This window comes from Simochromis diagramma, unplaced genomic scaffold (genome assembly GCF_900408965.1).
Source record: "Simochromis diagramma unplaced genomic scaffold, fSimDia1.1 OVJJ01000337.1, whole genome shotgun sequence".
Taxonomy (NCBI): Eukaryota; Metazoa; Chordata; class Actinopteri; order Cichliformes; family Cichlidae; genus Simochromis; species Simochromis diagramma.
Genome location: NW_024386982.1, coordinates 2,184,757 through 2,210,931, shown reverse-complemented (window position 1 = coordinate 2,210,931; position 26,175 = coordinate 2,184,757). Strand labels below are relative to the sequence as shown.

Here is a 26,175-nt window from a genome sequence, read left to right as displayed (position 1 = left end):
AATCATAAATCCTTGAGAAGCACGATTTCCTTTGACATGATGTATAGGGTGGGGAGGAAAGAAACAAGAAGGAATATAAGGCAACAAGAAAGCAAAGTGAATGAAAAGGGACAAGAAACAAAAAAGGCAAATACTGAAAGAGCAAATGCATGAACACAATAACACGTTTCCATCTCTTTCATGAAAACTCTGACCAAATATGTGGAAATCCTCTGCTGGAATTTATGCTTTGAAAACAAGCGGCTAGGAAGAACAGGGGGATTACTGCTCCCTCATTCGCTGCGGGACCATAATGATGATAAAGGGTCAATTACAGTCTTACTCTAAACAGTGGTATGTGCACAGTTGAGGAGACAGCCAGTCTGCTGGCTTCCCTTGCTCCCTTTTCACTCTGTCCCACTTCTAAGGACCATGATGTGTGGGTCACTTCGTCAGCCAACGGAGATGGGCAATAACATATTCAGTGTGGAGAGGCAGAGGGGAAGTTGGACAAACTCGTTGCGGACACCATAGCTGGCAACCCAAAACACAAGTTTAAAGGCAAAAACACTATTGGCTCATATTGTTGGCAAAAGTGACCAAGTACATCTCCTCAGAATGCTTCCTGTGCCAGTATTGACTGGTTTAAGTCCATTTTCAGGCTGAGGGAAAACACTGAATTGTTTGGAAGCGTGCACTGCCGCTGTCAGAGATTAAACTGCTTAATGTGCTGCATTAAGTCTTAATACAGAGTTTTATTTCAAAATGAGAAGGTGTAAAGTTTGCTTTTAAGGCTGCCTCGTGTTAACTGTGCTGTAGAGATCAGAAAAAAAGATGCATGTTTGAAGTTCTGTAAAAAATCTTTTCACACGGTAGAAATGTGCAAGGAAAAAAAGCTATGTCAAGAAATAATAGGGATCTCAAAATAATAATTGAGCGCACAAATGTCTTGATGCATGTTCAATCATCCAGGTAAGTAAATCCCCAAAAGTTGATTCTGTTCATCTGGACGTCTTCAGTGGGAGAAACTTTTCGTCACTCATCCAGGTGACTTCTTCAGTCTCAGCTGACTGCAGGTTTCCCCAAACTTATAAACAATACATTTGAGTAATAATTGAAACTAGCGGGGAATCAAGGAGGCCATCTATGTGAAAAGGGAAAGACCATCTCTGAATCGAGGGAGGGGGCCTAAGGGTACATCTTTCACCATCTTACAATGCTGTGATTGCAGCCATTCCCCAACTCTCTGTGAATGGGACTCATGACCTTTGATCAGTGGTTGTTGATCAATGGTCATGAGAATTTGCATAATTAAGATTAAGGAACTGACCTCCCAGCCCATTGTTCCTTCAGTGGGCTGGTTTCAGTCATTGTGCACATGTTGGTGAAACTGCAGTCAGCTGAGAATGAAGAAGTCACTTAGATAAGTGATGAAATGTTTCTTCTGCTGTAAACGCTACATCCAAATGAACAGAATCAACCTTTGAGGAGTGCACATTTTCTTCGTTTATTGAAAAGAAAATATCTCGTTACAAACATACTATTTGTAAAGGGTGAAAGGTTTTCTACCCATTCTGCTTCAAAGTGGTTTATTAGCTGAATGCTTACGTTCAATTATGTATTCCCATTAAAGCTGCTAGCGTGAGAGAAGAACAGATGAGTGAGAGGAAGCCTTTAGGAAGGAAAACCAAAAAACAAGTCTGAAGGAAAGAGTGGAGCCGTTGGATGGTTATTCTATCTGGGTTTGTCAACATGACAGACAGAGTCTTTGCTCATTTCATTTACTCAGTCAGTCCGTGGAAAACTAAATAGATGGTATGCTAACTGCATCAAAAGCTTAAAAGACTTCTCAGGTAATGCTCATCCTGTATCAAAATGCAGTAGTTTCATATTCTCTTCTTTAACGCTTGTCACAAGCTGTTTATTGAAGCGGTTTCCATGGTAAGTACACCTGTTCCACACAGGCAGTAGCTCCACTTCTCTCTTAGTATTAAAGATGGTTCCCATTTGCTTACTTTTACTCTGGGCTGTACGATTATAATAAAGTAGTATGTTGGTAGCTTGGAAAATGTGGTAAGCCCCCAAAAATGTCCATTTCCATTTTATGGGTCTTTACACACTCATTTAGAGACCAATCTTCACATTAATTGTCCTTCTGACTGTGCTTCGACATGGTTAATCATAGTGGGTGTGAAATATGTAACACCTCTTTAGCGTGTTGATTTTATTTGGATTTCACCTGAGACAGCTCATAATAATTGTGCCATACTGTGATTCCATTGTGCTAATCACTAACGCTCTAACAATTAACAACTCATTTCGCCTGCTGTAATGATGTTACTTCCTGCGTTCTTGAATGAACGCCATCTTTAAGTGAATGGTTGTAACTTTGTCAGCAGGAAAATTCCACTTTCCGTTCCAAAAGAAAGTCAGCTTGCTTGTAGTTTTTAGAAGTAACACCGGGAAATGTATTTTCAGTTACTTATAAATAGAGATGAAGACACCATATTGAGGAAAAGGCAGGACTCAACAAAACGAAATTAAAATCACTGCTATGTTAATCAGAGTAGATTAATCTGCTTCTTTTGGACAGGGTATGGTTTGATCTGATTTGCTTGACAATGACATTTCACTGGTAGCATTACCTAAACATCAGATTTACCCACTATAGTATATCTGACAGGTTTGTCTCTACTTCAAACCAACAGGAAGAACACTGGCAGATTCCCATGTTGCTAGCTACTACACATAATGTTAATAATTTAATTCCCTAAAGCTATATAGATATTGATAATCCTGGTACCCTTGGCAGTGTATATAGTAAGTTCAATCCAGATTGATCAATGGATCTAGGAGGAGTTAGAGGACAGGCATACATGCATATGCAGTGATCATTGGAGTAAGATGTAGCTGAACAGGTTTGCTTCAGCTTTCTGGGTAAGGCAGCGAGTTCCATAACTGAGGGCCCCGGGGTGCAAAGTCCATTTATCTTTAGAGAATTAGGTACAAGCACCTCTGTCTCCCTCCCTTTCACCCTCTCTCTCTCCCTGTAGGCAGAACCCAGACTAATCAAGGCTGAAAGGCACTAAAATCTTAAAAATCAATTTTTGAAACTCACAGATTGCCAGTGGCTGGTGTAATCTGGTCACTTCTCTTTGGAAGTGTTAAAAGCCTGGCTGCAGTGTTGTTGACAGCGGTCTCTGGATGTTTCTCTGCTGCGGCAGATATGTGCGCAGGAAAAAGTATGGAGGACTTTGTGACAGACAGACACAGAAATACACAAAGATCTTTATCACTGTTGCAGTTTGTATCTTTGTTGATTGGTTCAGTGTAACAGCTTGCATGGCATGCTTCATTTTACCTTGTATAAATTGCCTCATTTGGAGAAGCATGCATGCAATGTATTCCTAGAAATATGGTAAATGGCCTGTATTTATATAGCGCCTTACTAGTCCCTAAGGACCCCAAAGCGCTTTACATATGCTTTGTCTGGATCTTTGTGCTGCTGTCCAGTTTGCCAGTGAGACACACCCTTTTTGCAACCACAGTCCTTCACTGAAGGTAAATAGAAATTCAGTTTAAGTGTGAGTATGGGTCTAAAAAAAATCTATTTTTCCACTCAGACACTCTATTGAGTCTCCACGGTGTACTTTTGTATTTTCTGGAGTCAACTGAATGCTCACTACACTGTTTCTAATCATCTTCATATATCAGTTAGGATTAATTCCTGCATACATGGGGTGTTCTCTGCTTTAAGAGTAAAATGAATGAAGTCATTGGGAACACTTGTAACACAACAGCACCAACATGTGTGTCTGTGTGATGTTGTCAACAGGACCACCTGATGTGGAACAGCCATGTGATTCCAGTCTCCAAGCGTGGAGTCCTGAGTTTAGCCTGTATGACACCAACGTGACGTCACCATGTCCGGGCACAGAGGGCTGCACCCTCACGCTGAGGTTCCTACACCCTATTGTTCCACACGCCCTTACGCTCTGGGTCACGTATATCTCTGCGAGTAAGTGTCACTCCATAATAAATACTTGTCAGTTTTGAATAATAGGCACGGTGGGGAAATTAATTATTGCTGCTGAAATTGTACGTTTTTCTCACTTACAAAGAAGTAGACAGTCTTGGGTAGTTTTGATACTTTTATGATAGACAGAATATCAACCAAAAATCCAGAAAAAAGAACACTTAACATAAAATTTATGAATTGATTTGCTTCTCATAGAGTGAAATAAGACATTTAGTACTTGGTAGAAAAAGCCTTGTTGGCAAGCACAGCAGTAAGACTTTTGTTGTAGTTGGTCACCAGATTTGCGCAGATCTCAGGAGGGATTTCAGCAGACCTCTCTTTGCAGAAACTCTCAACATCCTTTAGATTTCTTGGCTGCCACTTGGCAATTTGAAGCTTCAGCTCCATTCACAGATTTTCTATAGGACTACATTTCTGGAGACTGGCTAGGTCACTTCTGGCCAGACCACAATGCGCTTCTTCATTAGCCACTCCTTTGTTCCCTTCGTGGTCTTCTGGATAACCTGTCCTTGTCTCAACCAAGATTTTATGATAGAGGTCCCTGTCAATAGTCCTTCAGTGTGGTAAAACTGTCCTCTGTCCTTTGCAGAAAAGCAATGCCAAAGCATATTTGCACCTCCATGCTTGACTCTGGAGATGGTTTTCTTTGGGTCACATTCAGCATTTCCCTTCCTTCAAACACATTTGGTCAAATTGATGCCAACGAGCTTGATTTTGGTTTCATCTGACCACAGCACTCTCTCCCAAGTGAAAATCATGAAGATGCAAAAATTAGGCTTGCATGTACACGTGCCTTCTCGAGCTGGGGAACCTTGTGGACGCTGCAAGATTTCAATCCATTGTGGTGTTCTTGGTGACTGTGGTCCCAACTGCATTCAGATAAATAACAAGCTCTTCCACCACTTTTCTCATGGTCATCCTAACCCCAGGTTCTTATATAGCACTTTTCTACTGTCATTGAGCACTCAAAGCACTTTATACAACTCATCCATTCAGCCCAATCGTATGATTGTTTTTAGTGCTTCTATCTAACATTGACTCGCATTCACACTCCGATGGATGCATCGGAGGGCAACATGGGGTTAATATCTTGCCCAAGGATATTTGGCATGTAGACTGGAGGAGCCTGGGATCGAACCACCAACCTTCAGGTCTCCTTGAGTAGGTGACCCGCTCTACCACCTGAGCTACAGCCACCCCGCCAATAGGCAAGATCTTCCATGGACCTCCAGACTCAGCGTGATTGATGACTGTCACTTTTGCACTGAGCTTCTTGCTGATGGTGTTGTAGTCCAGTCCAGTCTTGTCCAGATCTACAATCTTGTCCCTGATGTCCTTTGAAAGCTTTTGGTCTTACCCAGGTACTCTTCTAATGAAGAGGTTGGAAGGGAAGAAATTGTGCATGTTACTAATTGAGATCTGATTGATTGTAATCTGTAATATTTTTGGTTGATGTACCATATCTCTTCATTAAAATGAGAGACTGTTCATTTCTTTGTTAGTGAGCTAACGTAGCCAGGGATCAGGTGCAAGTTAATCACAACAGGTGGGGCGCAGTCTTCCTTTTCTGGATGGTGGCAGACAAATACATTTACTTGAGAAAATACTGAAAGAACTCCATTAAAGAAACCTCCTTCCAATACATTATGTATACCTAAATGGGAAAATGTCTTTGTTGGAGATGTGCTGCATAACTCACCAACATTTTACCGTTGCAGACAGCCCAGCAATAGCCAACATCGAGCTGATCTCAGACACAGGGAAAAGTATTAACCTGGGACCACAGCATGTGTTCTGTGACTTACCCCTCACCATGCGCCTCGACACCCACAACGTTGCCATTGCTGCCATAAAATTCTGCACCTTGGAGATTATGGAGATTGACGCAGCCATGCTGTCTTCAGGCCCTGGCAGCCCTCTGTGCTCCAGCTGCCAGCCTCTACTCTACCACATTCGCCGTCAGCCACCTTTCGCCAGTAAAGCCCCCTTACCACAGACCCAGCAGACATTCACGGACAGGTAAAGGCTACCTGACCCATCTGATTTACATGCAGATAAGCTCACGACAGAATTTTACTATGTTTCGCTCACAGGTAACAAGATGGCTTTCTGTTTTTTTCTCAGACCACAGAAAACTCCTTTGACATTCTTGGTTCTCTGAATATCTATTCTATCTATATCTATACTTCTGTTACATTATGGATGAAGTAGCGACAGCTAATGCTGTACAGCTCTGAGGAAAATAAGGTGAAGGTTATTTAAGGCCGGCATTGACTGCAGATTGTACAGCACAGCATGTGTGTGTCCTCAGATCCACTAATCCACAGATATCTGTCTCTTTAAAGTGTTTGGGCTTTGTTTTGTTTGAAAAACTTTGAACACAAACGTTTCCAACATGGGGATGCCGAGTGTGGATACTGATCCAAATCTGTTTCAACAACCATATACTTAATCAAAAGCTTGCTGAAGTTTCAGGGTTAAGATGAATCAGTTTGTATCCTGTCTCGTAGTACGGGGTGTCCAAATGATTACTGGAATCCAAATGTAAATCCACAAGCCAGTTTTTCTTTTCTTTTCTTTTTAAAGTCTCAGCAAATAACAGCCCTCAGTATAAAAATACCCCGTCTCTAATGCTTTTCTTATACACACAAAAAGCTGATAAGTACCTGCCAGGACATGACAGCAGTGTCGCATGATTGGAGATCATTTGGGAATGATTTCAAATGCAGTGGCACTTTGATTTTCTGGGAAGCTGTTGTTGTTTTACAAAGCAAGGGGGTATGGGGATGTTAGGTGGACACAGCTTCAAAAACAGTTTATTTTTCATGGAACACGTCTCCTATGTTACACAAGCTGTGTCTAAGTGCAAAAAGATGTAAGAACCACGGGGAATTGAGTTATGTGGGACTGAGGAGGGCAAAGAGGGGTTGATGTGAGGAGACGGGAGAGTTTAAGAGCAATGAGTTTGGAAAGGAGGGGAGAGCGAGGAAGGGCGGGTGGGATAATGGAGAGTAGGGGAGATGAAAAAGAGGCGAGGGGAGGAGGGACAGCGGCAATTGAAAAAGATATACAAGCATACAGAGAGACACAAATGAGAGGTGTGGACAGAGTAGAGGTTTGAGGCAAAGAAAGGAAACTTGAAGTGAAGCACATTGTTGGTGAGGGAAGGAGAAGGGAGAGTGAACTGTGGTAACAGGGGGCTGATGGAGGCAAAAGCACACCAGAGGTGAAGCAAAGTAAGCAGATTAAGATCTCTTTCTTTTTTGGAATATGAACCAAATGTGAGCCAGAGAGGCCATAAACACCAGTGACTGCTTGGATCAGATCCTTGGCCATTTCCTGCATCTGAACTTGCAGTATATGCTGAAAGGATGAGTGCGTAGGACTATATGACTGGTTAATTAATCAAAAAACCCACAATGTTAATATCCAATGTGATTTTTTTTTTAAATCAGTGGATGAAAAAAAGCAGAAGCTACAGAAATAGTTGATGCTTTAAGCTGTCGTACATGCAGCTCATTGTCTGGCAACACTGGACTACACTGGAAACTAAAAGTGTTCCAGAAAGCCTGTTTCAAAGGCTGTGTTGCCCCACTGATGTGTTTCCCTTTGCTCTAAGCTGAACCCAACCTCACCACTAACCCCAATCAGTTATCTGTTGTGTATAACCATAGCCCATCCTAAAACAATAAAAAAAAAGAGAGTGAGCAAGAGAAAGTTAAAACTCTGGCTTCTTTTCACCTCGACACAGCTGGACAAATTAAAGTGGGTGTGAATAACAGGGGACTTCTTCAGATATCCAACAATTCTTTTGTGAAATGGACAAACAGGAATTTCCCTGCCTGTACCTTTGCAACGTTGGAATAGATGGCATGTGTCTGACTGTTCTAGCACTTTCAGAAAGTGACAATCAGTCATGTCCTTTTCATGCGTTCACCAAGTTTATACAAAAGTGCAAGTCTGATGATCTGAACTTCTTGTTCCACGTCTTTTTTTCATTATTCATACAAAATTCTTTTTATTTTAATTCGTCTATGAATGTGAGTTTTCCCATTTCCCAGATTAATGCTTACCCCTATTTTATAAGACCATACTTTTACAAACTTTTTATATAAGCAGTTGTAGAATGTAGATCTAAGAGAAATCGCCATGGCAACTACATACGTTGAGTTCATTCTGAAAAATGGTTTATGATGAATGAATTTTTACTTGTTGTTTACTAGAGAGAACACTGATTATCTTATCACCCTGGCACCTGTTAGTTTGTAGGATATATCAGGGAGCAAGTGAACATTATGTCCTTAAATTTGATGTATTAAAAGCAGGAAAATGTGCAAGTGTGAGAATTTGAGCGAGTTTGACAAGGACCAATTTGTGATGGTTAGATGACTGAGTCTCCAAAGCTCCTGTAAATGGTAAATGGACTTTGGAGTACTCAAAGTGCTTAATACAACATGCCACATTCACCCATTCACACCCATTCACACAAACACTTCTAAGCTTAAGTGCTTACTATCTGACATTCACACGCAATCATACTCCAATGGATGCATCAGAGAGCAACTTAGGGTTAGTATTAGAGATGGCACGATACCACTTTTTTATGTCCGATACCGATACCGATATCATAAATTTGGATATCTGCCGATACCGATATGAATCCGATATAGTGTTTTTTAATCAACAAAACTGTTTTTTTAAATATCTTGCTGCATTTTGTATAAGTTCATACTCAAGTTTAAAACAACAACTACACTAAAGCTATTCTGTTATACCTGTATGCAAAAAAAAAAAATATTTCATAGTTCAGCAATACTGATCAATCTAATAAACTTAAACCTACACCATCCTCCCTATTCTGGTATTTTAAAGAGTACTTAGCGTAAATATTAAGCAACCTAACTAATAGGGTTCCAACTCCCAGCAACAACAAAAATAAATAAATAAAAAATAGGGAACCACCCCTCACGCTCCACCTCATGATGCTTAATCGACGTAATCAACTTTAATTTGATGCAGTGTGAAAAAAAATGCACAGAAATCAATTATTTTTCAAGAAATATTAAATAGATTCAACATCTTTCTTCAACAAAATTGCAGACTGCACAGATGGTACCTTTCCAAAGGAAAAAGTACTATAGCTTACTAGGGTATATATATTAGACTTAACAGTCACTATATACTATATACAGTAATTGACTTCTATTCATTTTACATCAAATTAAAACTTTGGGTGTAAGATTCGGATAATTATTTATTAAAAGCTAGACATTTTAAATGAGAATAAGAAAGAAAAGTATGTCTTTGTGCCCCCCTTTTCCCTGTTAATGCCCTATCGGCCCCCCTGGCTAAACTTTGCTAGATCCGCCCCTGCACAGTTACCAGCCGTCAGCTACGTAGAAAAAGATCCTCGAGTAGAAAGTAATATTAAATAAATTCTAACAACAGCTTATCAAGCTTAAACGTGCTGCTGTTGTTCAGCCGCTGGTTTCCTCTTTCTGGTGCAAAGTGGGCCAAAAACAAACCAGAGAGACGGACTCGCGACAGAAAAGCCGATCAGCTGATCATTAAGCAGTTTCATGATTGAAGTAGCAGCAGGAGAGAGAGAGGCAGTCGCTCCATTTATCAGTTGTTAAGCTTAACGTGGGAATGCTTTACAAACATTCAGAGATGGACTTACACACTTGCTTTACTTCTCTCGGGGATAACTTTGTCGGAGATGAAACGCCGGGTTGCTAGCGAAGCTCCAAATGCTATCCAGACCACCACAGGTCCCACATGCCACAGCCGCTCTATCACGTGATGCATACTGCTCCGACGTGCTAACGTTCTGAGGTGAGTTACGGCGTGTTGCAAGTTTTGTGAGGTGCTTTCGTGATATTTAATGGATCGGATTACATTTTTTATTTTTCTCCGATATCCGATCCAGTAATTTAGGTCAGTATCGGACCGATACCGATACGTAATATCGGATCGGTCCATCTCTAGTTAGTATCTTGCCCAAGGATATTTGACATGTAGACTAGGGAGAGCCAGGGATCGAACCACCAACCTTCCAATCAGTAGCTGCAGTCTGCAGTGATCAGTATCCATCAAAAGTGGTTCAGGAAAAAAAAAACAGCGGGGAATCAGCCACAGGGTCAAGGATCACTGATGCACTTGGGGGGTGAAGGCTGATCCGATCCAACAGACAAACTACCGAAGCTCAAAATGCCGAAAAATTGCTCATTCTGATGGAAAGATGTCAGAATACACAGTGCATCGCAGTTTATTGTGTATGTCGTTACCTGCAGACCTGTCATGGTGCCCATGCTGACCAATACAACCAGAACAATGGGGCCCGTGAGCATCAGAACTAGACCACAAAGCAATGGAAAAAGGTGGCCTGGTCTGATGATTATGTCCTTTTTCACATCATGTGGCTAGCCGACTGTGGCGGGGCGTGGCCTGCCGTGCCGTGCAGAGGAGGCGGACGCACCTGCACGGCATCCGCAATCACGCCCCGGCGAATTAAAACTGTAAACATACACGGCAGACCCAGTGGCATTTTGATACTTTTTATTAATGCTTTGAAGGTTGCTGTCAACAATACTCACAGAGCTGCAGCTCTCCCGCTGCCCGCTCAACATTATCACAACAACAACCCCAACCACAGGACCCAGTACAATATTTAATTCGGCGGGGCGTGATTGCGGATGCCGTGCAGGTGCGTCCGCCTCCTCCGCACGGCACCGCAGGCCACGCCCCGCCCCGCCACGCCCCGCCATGCCACGCCCCGCCACACCGACTTAATGTCTATTGTAGTAGGGCAAGAAGGCAAGCTGGAGGAAGCAGTGCAATGCACACTGGCACAAAGAAAAATGGTTCAGAAATGGATCGAGGAGTACGATAACGAGTCTGAAGTGTTGTCATGGTCTTCGTTCAAGAATCTGTGGGACATGCTGGACAAACAAGTCCAATCCATGAAGGCCCCACCTTGCAATGACTTAAAGGATCTGTTGGGAACATCTTGGTGCAGATACCACAGCACACATTTAGGGGTCTAGAGGACTTCATGCCTCGGTGGGACAGGACTGTTTTGACAGAAAAAGGTGGGACCAACACATTATTGGGCAGATGGTCATGATGTTATGCCCGATTGATGTATATCATCAAGTACTGTCAGGCCTCTAAGAACAAAGAAGAGAGAGGAGTTGTGGCAGAAGATATAGCTGACTATAGATACAGTTTAGACCAACAGGAAATGAGGACGTTTTTCACAACCTTCATTTCCTTCACTTATACATAATTAATAAAGGAAATTTCTAGAGTCTGGTGAAATTGGACACACCTTAGATAATGCAGTTGTGTGATACTCCTGGTCTACCCCAGGTGGATGCAGGGGCAGTTTATTTGTGCTAAGAAAACAGGGAGGACGGTCTTTTTATAGCCTCAGCACACCAAAACAGATCAATAGTCCAGACACATTAGCCGTGGTATTGTTACACATACTTCCTGCTATGAGGCTTTAAGGTCACTGGATAATACAAGGTTACAGGGAGAGCAAATTCCACTTTTTTGGCGATTGCTTACAGAATCCAACAGGATTAAAGCATAATGAATCTGTTTGGAAACATAATAAATACAATGCTTCCTTCCTACGTAGCACAACAGTATTTCTTTTTTAAAAAGTACAGCAAACTGGCACCATTATGCACAAAATTCTTATTTTATTAAGTATCGACTGACTCAAAGCCATTTATAATCAAGCCTATAAACATTATATGATCAGTTCATAACACAATGCAGTAAAAATGTTGGTAAATGCTCCTTTGAAGACTGGAACAATCTTCTGTTATAAGTTTATAATGCCAAAGGAAACATTACACAACAGTTTCTTGTCTCTGTTCTTGTTCTTCTCAGGTCTATTACACAGGGAGTTAAGTACAAGTACACAATCCAGGTGGAAGCTGATGGTCAGCTCAGTGACGCTTCGCCACCGCTTCTCTACACACTCGGACAGCCTTACTGTGGAGATGGCCTCATACAGGGGTATGTTGCACATTAACATGCTGATAACATTGGTGACTAATTACACAGGGCATTGATAATGATGGTCCTCTCTCTGTAGGACAGAAGAATGTGATGACAGTAATCTGTTGGATGGCGATGGCTGCTCTAAGAGATGCGGCAAGGAGATGGGCTTTAAATGCAATGGTGAGTGCCATTCACTGTCTCTGCTGCTTCGAGTTTACACACAGTTTAAAATTGGAAGCCTGTCAAACTGTTTGAGGTTTTTTTTTTAATTACCAGACATAACACGAACCGACTCTGTCTTACATGCAAAACACGAATACTATGTGAACTTTTAGTGTGAAGGAGTGGTCACTAAGTGGCCAGAAATCTCACATTTGTGCATGCAGCAGCATTAAGAGACAGAAAAATTCAACCCAATCAAATTTAATTTACAAGACATAAAAGCTTCTGGCTTGAATGAATTCCACAAACCATTAATGTAACATCACAGCAACATAAGCGAAAACAGATGAGCTGAGGGATGATAAGTAGTCACAAGTCTTTTGCAGAAAAGTATTTTGACATGAGGCTGGCAAAGAAGCATCCGGAAAACACTTTTCAGCAGTAAAGTACATGGTGTAGTCTGAAAACATGTGTCAGGCATGTTTCTCTGGTGATTTAGTGTTGACCTTGGAATACTGATAAATGAAGTTTATTGATTTTTATCAGAGATCATGCTTTGGTTTTGAATCGCAAAAATCAGCTTACAATAACACTTGCGTTTTGGACATAGTGTCCATTTTTCATTTTGTTTGATATCCTTCAGCTAAAATAAGTCATACATTTTTTTGTTATCAAGTCACATCTGCAGCAGTGAGCCAGCTCCCTTCAGTCAGGGATCATAAACACAGTCAAAGGCTTTATTCTGCTAGTTTTTGTACAGTGACCCCACAGTTAGGTGATTGAAGGGCCACCTTGTAGCTCTGACTGCCCGAAGCGAATCAAGTGCAAGCAAGAGGGGTGATGAGGTTCATTATTTCTAGTTTTTATACCCAATAAGACGGCTCGAATTAGGTAAGAGCTGCTGTGGTTATGCTTTTTGGGGGGAGGGGTTGAGCTTTGGTGAGATTTATGCAAGAACAATTTGTTCCTGTAATATATACAATAAACAACTGAAGATTTGTAGTAAGATGAGAAACCTTAACAAAAAGTTGTTTGTGGCTCAGTGGCTTGTGCAGTTGCCATAAAGCAGCTTTGTCCAAGACTTAGTCACAGACAAAAAAGATTCACCTGTTAATCCTCACTTTGAAAATGTGGCCTTGGTGTTCTGGTAAATGTCCTTTAAATACTCTGATCTGTTTCCAAGTGAACAACAATGAAAACTGACTAGTTTCCTTTCTTACAAGCAGTCTTCCTCAGTGTAGGACTGACAGGCCGACTATGTTTCTATGACTAAAACCTTTATTTTAGGATTATAGAGCAATAGTGCTGATCCAAAAGCCATCGTTTGCACCAAAGTTTTCACAAACACCGTGATTTTTATATCAATCTGGCACCTAGTTTATAAAATAGGCCTAATCCAATTTTAGTCCATGTCTGGGAATTTAGTTCATTCATCAATAACAATAGACCAGGTGGTTAAAAAACAGTAAAAAGTACCAAAATCATAGTAAAGCTAAACAAAGAAGCCGCAGAGAGCGCCCCCATCATTTGCAATTCCGCTGCAAGACAACAATACTCTGTGTCCGCACCTCACCCAATCTGAAGCATGCAGACAGGCCACAAAACAACACAACATGGAAGGGGTTTTACCCAAAACACTCCATTGTAAGCACAAAGTTGAGAACCGTGCCTCTGTCATTGTGTGTTTTTCTCCTTTGAAGTTAAGTAAACACGTTCATAAAGTGCAACATGGAAGAGCTGAGCCAATCAGAGGGCACGAAGAAGGTGAACGCCATGCACGATTTCATTATGTCACGTCACAGGCTTGTCAACAAGTCGCTGCTTCTCATATAGACTGGCTGGATGAGAGCACGCAGTACTGTCAATAATAAATGAATCAGCTGCACTGCTGTGGTATGCGGTGTTCCTCCACAGCCTCAGAGTTCATGCTCTGTGTAACTGACTGTTTGCTTGACACTCCTCAGCCGATAAAAGAAATATTCCATATGAAGGTGTGATAAGCTGAGATGAGACAGTGTGACCACTGCTTTCATTTCAGGCCGTGTGTTGTTTCTTCTGGCAGCTGGATGGTAGTTATTCAAGTTTTTAAGCTTGTTACAGGGCTAGAATTTCCATCATCCAGTCAATTTATTTGTCAGGGGGAAACGCCCCCCCCCCACCAGGGCTTGCTATGCCGTGACTGAAGTTATTACATCCCTTGTTTTACAATAAAAGACATCATGACTAGGAAGGAAAACCATTTGGCAAAAACAGGTTTTTACAAATTGCAACACTTAAAACCAATTATTCAGTTGTACGTCTTAGTCATAGACAGAATATTTGTTTGGGTTTTCTTGCCACATTTGCTTGACCCAGTTAACTCCCACTATGCCGCATCTGTGTCTCTGTTCTGTTTGCACCAACTACTTCTATGTCCATCCTGTCACAGATTGGTTGTGGACAAGCTGGATTTTTTTAATGGCTTTAAAAAGGACTGTTTTCATTTTCCTTTTTTTTAATTGAGGTTACAGATTTTTAATTGTTTCTTTTAAATGCCTGATTAAATAAAGGTTGCACAGTATGGCTGCAGCATGCAGACCTGAATGAAAAACAGATGGCCTTAATAGTGACATCAAAGGTTGTCAATCAGTTCCTTTTTTGTCAGGCCTGATAAATACAACATTTGGAATTAAAATGACTTAATCATTTTCCACAGGTGTAGCCGCAACAGGGGTGGGGTGAGTGTTGAGTTCATTTAGTCTAATATTGCCAAAGAGGACAATATGGCTCTGAATGGCCTAATTTGCTTTTTTATCAGAACCATGTTTCCATTGATTAATTGAAGCCAATTGTGCATCATTGTTTTTCTGTCTGTGTGACCTCTGCAGCTGTTCGCATGTTCGTGAGGCCAAACGTCTGAAGTGTGTAACGTCTGCCGCCCTTTTTATGAATACCTGCTGCATTATATGCTTTCACTTTTTCTGTGAGACACTGCTGTAGCTTGTTATATTCACTTCTCCACTTGTGGTCTGTTATACTGCAAGACAAATCATTTACACGTAGTTAGAATAAAACTATGTGTTAACATTTTTAACACATATCGCTGTTGTTGCCTTGTAAGACTTTACTTCTGTTTCTTATTTGGCAATGCCCTGTTGTGCCCACAGCATCCATGAACCTTCCTTGTGGTTTTCCTCTTTTCTTCTACGAACAGTTAGTTCCATTAGTATCCTTTACCCAGTGTAACTACTATACCTCCTCTGTACTTGTCTAAACCGTCTAAACCATCTTAGCTTCGCCTCTTTCTCTTTGTCTCCAAATCACTCGACCTGAGCTGTCCTTCTAGTATACTAGTTTCTTATCCTCGTGGTCACTCCAAAAAACATATAAAAGTATCTTCAACTCCACTTTGAAATCGTACATTACAGAACGCCTCACTACCAGCTTGTAAATCTTCCCTTTTAATCTTCTTCTGTCACAGATCACTCATCCGCTCCACCTTGCCTTCACTCTCTTTTTCACTTTTCTTATCCGTTTCTCTGAATCGTTGACCCTGGATATTTAAACTCATCCACCTTCACTACCTCTTCTCCTTGCAGCTTCAGTGTCACACCAGTCTCCCTCTCGTTTACACCAATCTATTCTGTCTCTCTACTACTAATTTTCATTCTTTTCTCTCTAGAGCATACCACTTCTCCAGGCTCGCTCCCTACTAAAACTACAGATCATAATGTCGTCTGCATCATCTGTTAATCTGTCCATCACGATTTTAAAGGCCTTTACTCTACTTTGTGTCATTGTAATCTCTAAGCAGCAATAAAAAGTCAAGTTAAGGACATGGAACTTGATGACCTTTGCTATATGGAAAACAAAATAGGCCACACATGACACAATGTGGAACTTCCAGTCTCACTTCTCATTTTGTTGAAATGTTTTAAGTTTACATTAAACTACATATAATCAATTCACTAATGCTTTGGATCTGATGGAACATCTTTCTGCAGGCCTGAAATGTTGCTCGAAAGTTTCTTTTTATACCCTTTATATTTTCCCATGCACATCTCAATGAGCGCATATTTGTCCATCAAGAGTGTCAGAATCCGTGGGTCAGCCCTAGTTCACAGAAATTCTGCCATAAAAGCTCTGCTGCTGCTTTAATTCTTCGTGGAAAGTTTTATTTCCCTTATCTTATTGTCACTGATTAATTTTTAGAGTTATTAAAAGTTCAGTTCGTGTGGAAAAAAATCTAAATATAGCAAGAGAGACAATAAAATAGAAAAAGGCATCTTTTTGTCTGTGTTTTTGTCTTGTCTGACACTGCTTTGACAGTTTTTTGTAATTCATGCTGTTACACTGCTGCTGCTGCGACTTGCTTATCCGCAGATACCAAGTCACATATTAGGTTTCTCCTCGTTAATATCACCAAATTACTTTAATCTTTAATAATTAATTGAAGTCAGAGTTCATTTCTCAGTGTAATTTACAGTCTGTTGACAGTGCAGAGAGTCAGATATGCTTCAGCTGACGTGGCTATCATTAACAGTGGCCAACGAAAATAGAATAGAATAGATTTGCTCAGATTTGGTTCACTGACAAATAGATTTGGATGACAGTCTAACAGTGGGGGATGATTGGATACCCTGCCAGATTAAGAAACCAGGCTTTATATTCTTTCATAAATCCTCCTTTCTCATTCTTTCCCTGTCTCCCAAGGTGAACCCAGTCAGTGTTATGTTTTTGACGGTGACGGTGTGTGTGAGGAATTTGAGAGGAGTTCCAGTGTTCAGGACTGTGGTTACTTTACACCTTTGGGTTACATTGACCAGTGGGCGACCACTGCCACAGCTTCTCACCAGGACCGGACCCGTTGCCCGGCCCATGCTGCCACTGGGGAACCATCGCTTACAAAGGTATGAAATACCAACCACAGAGCACGTAAAAGACTTCCAGATGACAATAAAGTCAGCATGGAGCCCACTTTGAAAGTCCTCACCGCTGCTCGATGCATTTTTGGACAACGCTGTTTTTTAGTATAAATTCTTTAGATTCACCACCAAAGACAATTTCCAGAATCTCAAAGTTGGATGATTGAAATATTTCTTGTTTATAGATTTTAAAGCCAAACTTGTCAGTCATCAAGTTAAAATCAAATCAAACAACAACAAAAATCATTTTGATGATTACAAAATAATCTGCCTTGAGTGCATCTTTATAAAAACGGGAGTTATCACAGCGTAGGGTAATTTCACAGCTTATGTGTATTGTTTTATGTTTGCAGTCTTTTCATTCTAACGCTGTTGGACACTAAGGAGATGCATGAAGAAAAGTGATTATATTCTATAAAAACGTGCATTGAAACAAGAACCTGCATTCATGGAGTTTCACATATTGCAGCACTCAGGTGCACCTTGCTAGTACCAGGTTAGAACACCTTTTGCCCTCAGACCGAATTCTTCATGATCCAACAAGACGGTGGAAAGAGTCCTCAGAGGTTTTGGTCCGTAATGACAGAACATCAGCATCACATAGAAATATTTACAGAGAACAGCCAAAAAAAGAGACATTATTTCAGTCAGTGGTGGTTCTTTGGTGAAAATGCCTTGTTGATGATATGTGACCTCGCAGCTATACCTGTTTCACTCCTTGTTAATGTGAATCAGCTAATGACATGACATCAACTCGATGCATTTACTAACCGGCGTTAATAACCGGCCAGCCCCAAGAATGGCCCCATCTTTTATGGTCTTGGAACGCGGGCAGAATGAGATGGCTGTTGTTTTGTCCACATGAGGACTCAACTGCCCGCCTCCCAAGTGGTACCCCAGGAACTATACCTCCTGCCCTCTAACTGCAAGCTTCTTTGGGTTGGTCGTGTGCCTCGCCCGTCTCAGGGACATATGAATCATTTCATTGGGTCATGACTGACACAAAAGAGTACCCTAATAAAAAATAAACTGATCTGAATAAATTGTGTTGTCTGAGATTAATTTTGCTTCTTTTTTTCTAGCTTTCCCTGACTTCTTGCATACATAGCATGCATTTCCTTAGTAAGGTAAATGAACACTTTCAGTAACTCTTTATTTTTTGCTCTGCTTGCCCCTCTTTGGTGCGCAGCTCTGCACGTACCATCACCTGCAGGGGAGTGAGAATTTGCCCCCTGATGCCTGGTTCCCGTGCACAGCCCAGTCTGACATAAACAACGACCTGGAACATTCACTTTGGCTAAAGGCAAGTGTGTTTATGCACGTGTGAATATGGGTGATTTCTCTTTATTGAGCAGCTGCCAGTGCTCTCTGGGACTTCTTCAAATGGCATTCAAGGGTCACTCAAACAGGCTGCTGTCTCACTCACACACACACATTCTTCACTTTCTACAGCAAGAACTGCATGATTCATGGCCTGTATTGGTAACTATATTTGGTTATTTTCTAGGTCAACTATTAATTATGACTTCTAATGATCTGTAGATGATTACCAAATCATGAGTAACCTTCTGCTCGTTCTTTATTGAGATTTGATGCTTATTTCTTCCACCCGACGGGCACTAATCATCAAAATTATAATTACCATTGTTTTATTAGTGGAAAACTAAGTGTTATATAATTAACTCATCATTCATAATTAAATACTTAAAGGGTTCACAAGTTATTAAAATACTGGCATCTAATGGAATAATACTAATTTGCAATCACAAATAGCGCTTTTAGTCGTTCTGAATTCATATTTTATAATTAGAATTCATTAAAGCTCCATAAAAAAAAGAACTACAGCAACAAAAAGCATTACTTTGTTACTCTGTTCGTAATCATTTCAAAATGAGTCACAAACATAATATGTCATTTACTAAGTGTTGATTTGTGAGAAACCTTCATGCAAAGCATGAAATGGACATGCTGGTCCCGTTTTGTGATATTGGGTTGTATAGTGATATATTGAGCCCTGCTTCCCTGCAGCGCTTCACACTGATGTCCTGATCGTGTTCGGGACAGCGCACAGACCTGCCTTTCAATTCCAGACTTAGTGATGTGAAAAAGTGTTTGTCCTTTCCTGATTTCCTATTTTTTGTACGTGTGTCACACTTAAATGTTTCCAGTCAGCAAACAAATTTAAATATTAACAAAGATAACACAAGTAAAGACAAAATGCAGTTTCTAAATTAAGGGGTTTATTATTAAGATGAAAAAATAAAACCTCAAATCTGCATGGCCCTGTGTGAACAAGTGATTGATCCCTAAACCTTAACATCCACAGCAGCAACAATTGCAATTAAGCGTTTGCGATAATGGGCAATGAGTCTTTTACTCAGTGCTGTGGAGGAATTTCGGCCAACTCGTCTTTATAGAATTGTTATAGTTCAGCAACACTGGAAGGTTTCGGGCTCTTTTTAAGGTCATGTCACAGCATCTCAATTAGAGGAGGGGTTCTGGTGATAATGCGAGCAGCAGAGTTCTGAACCAGTTGAAGCTTATGGAGGGATTTTTGGGGGAGACCATGCAAAAGAGAATTGCAGTAGTCAATACGGGAGGTAACAAGACTGTGGACAAGAATGGACGTAGACTGGGTGGAAAGAGAAGGAAGCAATCTGTTAAAATTACGTAGATGGAAGTAGGCAGAACGGGTGAGATTATTGATGTGAGATTTATAGGAAAGTGAACTGTCTAGGATGACACCAAGGCTCTTAACCTGAGGAGAAGGGAAAACTGTGGGGTTATCGATGGTGACAGAGAAATGGTTCACCTTCAAAAGGTTGGATTTGGTGCCAGTAAGGAGGATCTCAGTTTTATCCTCATTGAGCTTTAGAAAATTAGAGGTAAACCAGGATTTTAACTCAGATAGACATTCTGTAAGGGAAGAAGGTGGGAGGGAGGAATCAGGTTTGCAAGAGAGATATAACTGGGTGTCATCAGCAAAACAGTGAAACTGAAGATCAAATTTGCAGAAGATGGTACCTAGAGGGAGGATGTATATTATAAAGAGAAGAGGGCCTAAAACTGAGCCTTGGGGTACACCAGAGGTGACGGGGAATAGACAAGAGCGGAATGATCTTAGTTGAATAAACTGGGAACGGTCGAGGAGATATGATTGAAACCAGGCGAGGGGTGTGTCAGAGATGCCGAGAGAGGAAAGTCTGCTTAGAAGGACAGAGTGAGAAATGGTGTCGAAGGCTGAGCTCAGATCTAAAAGGACGAGAATGGTGAGAAGACCAGAGTCAGCTCCAATTAGAAGATCGTTAGTGACTTTAAGTAGAGCAGTTTCGGTACTGTGACATGAGCGAAAACCAGATTGAAATCTCTCGTAGATGTTATTATTAACCAGGTGTAAATGAAGTTGAGCTGCAACTCAAGTCAGGACTTTGACTAGACCACTCCAAAGTCTTCATTTTGTTTTTCTTAAGCTATTCATAGGTGGACTTGGTGTGTTTTGGATCATTGTCCTGCCGTACAACCCAAGTGCGCTTTCAGCTTGAGGTCATGAACAGCTGGCCGGACATTCTCCATCAGGATGCTTTGGTAGACGGCAGAATTCATGGTTCCATTTACCACAAGTCCTAAAGCAGCAAAACAGCCCCCGACAATCACACTACCACCGCCATATTTTACTATTGGTAATAATGCTCCTTTTCTGAAATGCTGGGTTACTTTTACACCAGATGTAAAAGGACACACACCTTCCAAAAAGTTCAACACTCTCATCAGTCCACAGAGTATTTTCCCAAAAGTCTTGGACATCTTCAAGATGTTTTCTGGCAAAACTGAGACAAGCGTTTATGTTCCTTTTGCTTAGCAGTGCTTTTTGTCTCTGAGCTCTGCCATGCAGACCATTTTTGCCCCGTCTCTTTCTTATGGTGGAGCCATGAACGCTGACTTTAACTGAGGTAAGGGAGGCAGTTCTTTGGATGTTGTTCTGGGGTCTTTTGTGACCTCTTGGAGTTGTTGCTGCGCTCTTGGGGTAATTTTGGTCAGGCAGCCAGTCGTGGGAAGGCTCACAACTGTTCAGTGTTTTCGCCATTTGTGGATAATGCCTCTCACTGTGGTTTGCTGGACTCCCACAGCTTTAGAAATGGCTTTATAACCTTTTTGAGCCTGAGAGAAATCAATTCCTTGGTTTATCATTTGTTCCTTAATTTCCTTGGATCGCAGCACGATGTCAGGCTTTTGAGGATCTTTAGGTCTAGCCCACTTTGTCAGGCAGGTCCTCTTTCAGTGATTTCTTGAATGAGAACAGGTGTTACAGTAATTAGGCCTGGGTGTTGCTAGAGACATTTAACTCAGCTTTCCAAAGATGTGATACACCAGTTAATCGGGGGTGGGGATTCACACAAGGCCATGCTGGTTTGGATTTTCTCCCCCTTATTTAGAAACACCTTCATTTAAAAACTGCATTTTGTGTTGACTTGTGTTATCTTTGTTTAGTATTTAAAGTTGTTTGATGACGTGAAACATTAAAGTATGATAAACAAAGATCAAAAATCAGGAAGGGGGCAAACACTTTTTCATACTGTTGTATTTCAGGTTCTCATATTTATTATTTAATGTTTCCACTGCCACAGTTCCCACAGTTAACTCTGTGGGTAGCAACAAAGTGTAGACTAGCTGTGGATTTGACTGATAGCGTTCACCTTGTCTGTCACTCTCTGGATTAAAGGCTCCGTTGCAGTTGGGAACCTGCCTTTTCCCTTTTGCATATGCTTGTTTATCTCTTTCTCTCTCACATCCACTTCTTTGTTGAATGACTCATCTTTCCATCCCCTGCTTCTTTTATGGATGTCCTCTTTATCAGATACGTCTTTGCAAATGCTCTGGAAGGCCCCCTTAAAGACTCTTTTACCGTCTGAAAAGCCTTCATTATGACCGGCATATCTGCTAGCTTTCCCAGGAACACCGTTTTTCCTTTGAAATGGTCTGCTTCTGAAAAGCGACCTTTTCCCTAAATATCTGTTCTTGTGCTGTCTGAAAAGCATAACTCTGCCATTCCATCACCCCCATCTCTACCTGCTCTGTAATTTAACAGTCTTGCACTTTCATTTGGAATCCCATTCTCATTTCTCCTTTAATGTTTCTTTAAAGTGATACTGAACCCAGAATCTATTGCTTAAGTATGAAACACCCAGATTCTGCATTCTTTACAGGTGGCTGTAAAAGCATTACAGAAAGTGTGCAACAAAAACCAGTTTAGATTCGAGCTTGATCAGGCAGAGAAAAAAGTAGACCACAGCTTAGAGATGCTCCAAGTGTCAAGGGTTGAGAAATGGTTGTGGGTTTGTTCATATACAGGGAGTGCAGAATTATTAGGCAAGTTGTATTTTTGAGGAATAATTTTATTATTGAACAACAACCATGTTCTCAATGAACCCAAAAAAACTCATTAATATCAAAGCTGAATGTTTGTGGAAGTAGTTTTTAGTTTGTTTTTAGTTTTAGCTATTTTAGGGGGATATCTGTGTGTGCAGGCGACTATTACTGTGCATAATTATTAGGCAACTTAACAAAAAACAAATATATACCCATTTCAATTATTTATTTTTACCAGTGAAACCAATATAACATCTCCACATTCACAAATATACATTTCTGACATTCAAAAACAAAACAAAAACAAATCAGCGACCAATATAGCCACCTTTCTTTGCAAGGACACTCAAAAGCCTGCCATCCATGGATTCTGTCAGTGTTCTGATCTGTTCACCATCAACATTGCGTGCAGCAGCAACCACAGCCTCCCAGACACTGTTCAGAGAGGTGTACTGTTTTCCCTCCTTGTAAATCTCACATTTGATGATGGACCACAGGTTCTCAATGGGGTTCAGATCAGGTGAACAAGGAGGCCATGTCATTAGTTTTTCTTCTTTTATACCCTTTCTTGCCAGCCACGCTGTGGAGTACTTGGACGCGTGTGATGGAGCATTGTCCTGCATGAAAATCATGTTTTTCTTGAAGGATGCAGACTTCTTCCTGTACCACTGCTTGAAGAAGGTGTCTTCCAGAAACTGGCAGTAGGACTGGGAGTTGAGCTTGACTCCATCCTCAACCCGAAAAGGCCCCACAAGCTCATCTTTGATGATACCAGCCCAAACCAGTACTCCACCTCCACCTTGCTGGCGTCTGAGTCGGACTGGAGCTCTCTGCCCTTTACCAATCCAGCCACGGGCCCATCCATCTGGCCCATCAAGACTCACTCTCATTTCATCAGTCCATAAAACCTTAGAAAAACCAGTCTTGAGATATTTCTTGGCCCAGTCTTGACGTTTCAGCTTGTGTGTCTTGTTCAGTGGTGGTCGTCTTTCAGCCTTTCTTACCTTGGCCATGTCTCTGAGTATTGCACACCTTGTGCTTTTGGGCACTCCAGTGATGTTGCAGCTCTGAAATATGGCCAAACTGGTGGCAAGTGGCATCTTGGCAGCTGCATGCTTGACTTTTCTCAGCTCATGGGCAGTTATTTTGCGCCTTGGTTTTTCCACACGCTTCTTGCGACCCTGTTGACTATTTTGAATGAAACGCTTGATTGTTCGATGATCACGCTTCAGAAGCTTTGCAATTTTGAGACTGCTGCATCCCTCTGCAAGATATCTCACTATTTTTGACTTTTCTGAGCCTGTCAAGTCCTTCTTTTGACCCATTTTGCCAAAGGAAAGGACGTTGCCTAATAATTATGCACACCTGATATAGGGTGTTGATGTCATTAGACCACACCCCTTCTCATTACAGAGATGCACATCACCTAATATGCTTAATTGGTAGTAGGCTTTCGAGCCTATACAGCTTGGAGTAAGACAACATGCATGAAGAGGATGATGTGGACAAAATACTCATTTGCCTAATAATTCTGCACTCCCTGTATAGCATGTTATTCAGTATGTCTCAAGCACCCGTACACTTTTCTTTTGCTTTCTATGTAACATTTGCACTCTGATGAACATGCAAAGGACTCAGTGTTCAGAATGTTGCCCAAGGACACTTTGGCACAAAGATTGAAGCAGCCATAGATAAAAACACTAACATGCTGATTAGCAGATACCTTGCTCGAGCTCCTTGAGCCACAGCCACACTTTGCAGTTGCAGGCAAAAGGAACACAAACACAGACTCATAGACAGGCAGATGAAAACAAACAGGTCTAATTAGGGAAAGTATACACAGCTGGGGAAAAAGAAAACAGGTGCAGTCAACAGGTGATAAATCTGTGATCTATCAATATTTTCTTACGTGATTTTGTTTATAATTAAAGAAGAAATTTAGAAGACCTGGCTGTCTTGACAAAGTTAATAGTATGCAGTATGCACATTGCAGGTATGATTTAGAATGAGTCTGATTTGCTAACTTTTACACCATGGTAAGAACAAAGCTGGCTGGTGTGCACATGCAGTGATTTTACATGCTGGACAAGAATATTGTCACATATTTGTAAACGAGGTCAGTGGCTAGCAACTCAGAGATCGTGTCTCCCTAAAACTACATTCTGTTCATAGTATGTTGTTTTTCTTTCTTTGAGCCTTTTACCTGATATTACCTGATATTATCAATGCAACAGGTGGGTTTTGCCCATCCTGGAGTGGCAGCGTCTGTGATGGTGTACCTGGCATCAGATGGATCATGGTCTAGGGAGCAGTGTCGACGGACAGTCACCATTCTCCTCTCTGACACCGCTGACAGGAACCACACGTTAGGTACTTCATTTGTAATCTTTCAAACACAGTTAGAACGCAACAGACAATTCAGCAAAAACTAAGGTCTGTATCTTTGAAACCTTTCCATTTCTTCAGGCACGCATGACCTCTCATGCCATCGAAACCCATTGGTGGTGAACGTGACCCACGACCTCTCTCAGCCATTCTTCCTCACGTCCTCTGTTATCCTCCTCCTTTCCTCCCCCACTGTGGCAGTGGGAGGGGTAGCTCTGAGGACCTCCTGCCACTTCAGCACCTTCGCCCTGACCGGGTGCGCATCAGAGGGTGGGCTCTCCCACAACTATCTACTTAACACACACACACATCCAAACGTGCACACACACATACATAGCATAGAAGGGAAAATTATAATACTGCACATGTTTTTGCACCCATTCCATAATACTTAATCGAGAGATTGATTCAGATTTAAAACATTTTAAAAAGCCAAATAATATAGATTTGCGATTGATGACTTCGGTAGTGCATTCCTACATTTTCGGATCACGATGAGCAGCTAAATTATCAACAAAACTGGAGATATCTTTTTTTTTGCTACAGACAAATAGCCAAAATTAGACCTTCCAAAAGTTACCATCTGGGATACAAGTATTGATCAGAGGACGTTGGGACAGCTTTTTGTTTCTCCTGCATGTCTCCCTGCCTCTTATCCATCTACTTTTCTCCTTTCCTCCCTCCACCCCTGCAATAGCTGTCTGAGGCAGCCATGTCAGGTTGACAGCTGTAGTTCTCCTCATATAGAACACGCCTCTGTCAGGTAGGTCATTTGGAATGAAACTGAATAATTAGAGAGCTGAAGCAACAAGCAAAAGAACTATCGATATATCAGTGTGTCTCTGTAGGTGTACAGGAGGAGGCGAGGCCTATCGCTGCACTGTTCAGTGCCACAGAGGTTTCAGTATTACAGTTCTCAATGGCAGATGGATCCCACCCCACCAGGTAAACTGGATATTGTGTTGCTTTATCACCAAATGTTGAATGTTAACTTATCATCTTGATCTTATCATTAAAAAAAACCCTTTTTGCTCTACATTTATCCTACACTGGGAACTGGATCTGAAACAAGCCTGTCCATTTATGACAGAATTGGCCCAACAAATGCTCCAATCTGACCCACTGGAGGGCTTTTGATGTGAAGGAGGCAATAAATGTTTGGACTTAAATATATTTTAATCAGTTTAATACATTTAATATGTTTTATAGCTTTTCCTGCTGATAAAGACCTCCCTACATACTATATCAAAGTAGTTAAATAATAGATAAACAATTAAATAAGAAAAATGTTCATGTTTTTTCACTGTTGACTATAGAAATGCA

The 26,175-nt window shown here is 41.2% G+C and overlaps 1 protein-coding gene across 1 annotated transcript in view; it reads left to right on the top strand.

Moving 5' to 3' along the window:
• Positions 1–26,175, top strand: part of pappa2 (pappalysin 2) — an 89,081-nt gene that overhangs the window by 27,727 nt on the left and 35,179 nt on the right. The window contains exons 10-19 of the mRNA XM_040039525.1: positions 3,815–3,997; positions 5,737–6,037; positions 11,921–12,049; positions 12,129–12,214; positions 16,889–17,085; positions 18,290–18,403; positions 24,702–24,837; positions 24,934–25,108; positions 25,550–25,615; positions 25,701–25,797. Coding sequence (XP_039895459.1) covers positions 3,815–3,997; positions 5,737–6,037; positions 11,921–12,049; positions 12,129–12,214; positions 16,889–17,085; positions 18,290–18,403; positions 24,702–24,837; positions 24,934–25,108; positions 25,550–25,615; positions 25,701–25,797 — 1,484 coding nt within the window. The remainder of the gene's footprint in view (positions 1–3,814; positions 3,998–5,736; positions 6,038–11,920; positions 12,050–12,128; positions 12,215–16,888; positions 17,086–18,289; positions 18,404–24,701; positions 24,838–24,933; positions 25,109–25,549; positions 25,616–25,700; positions 25,798–26,175) is intronic.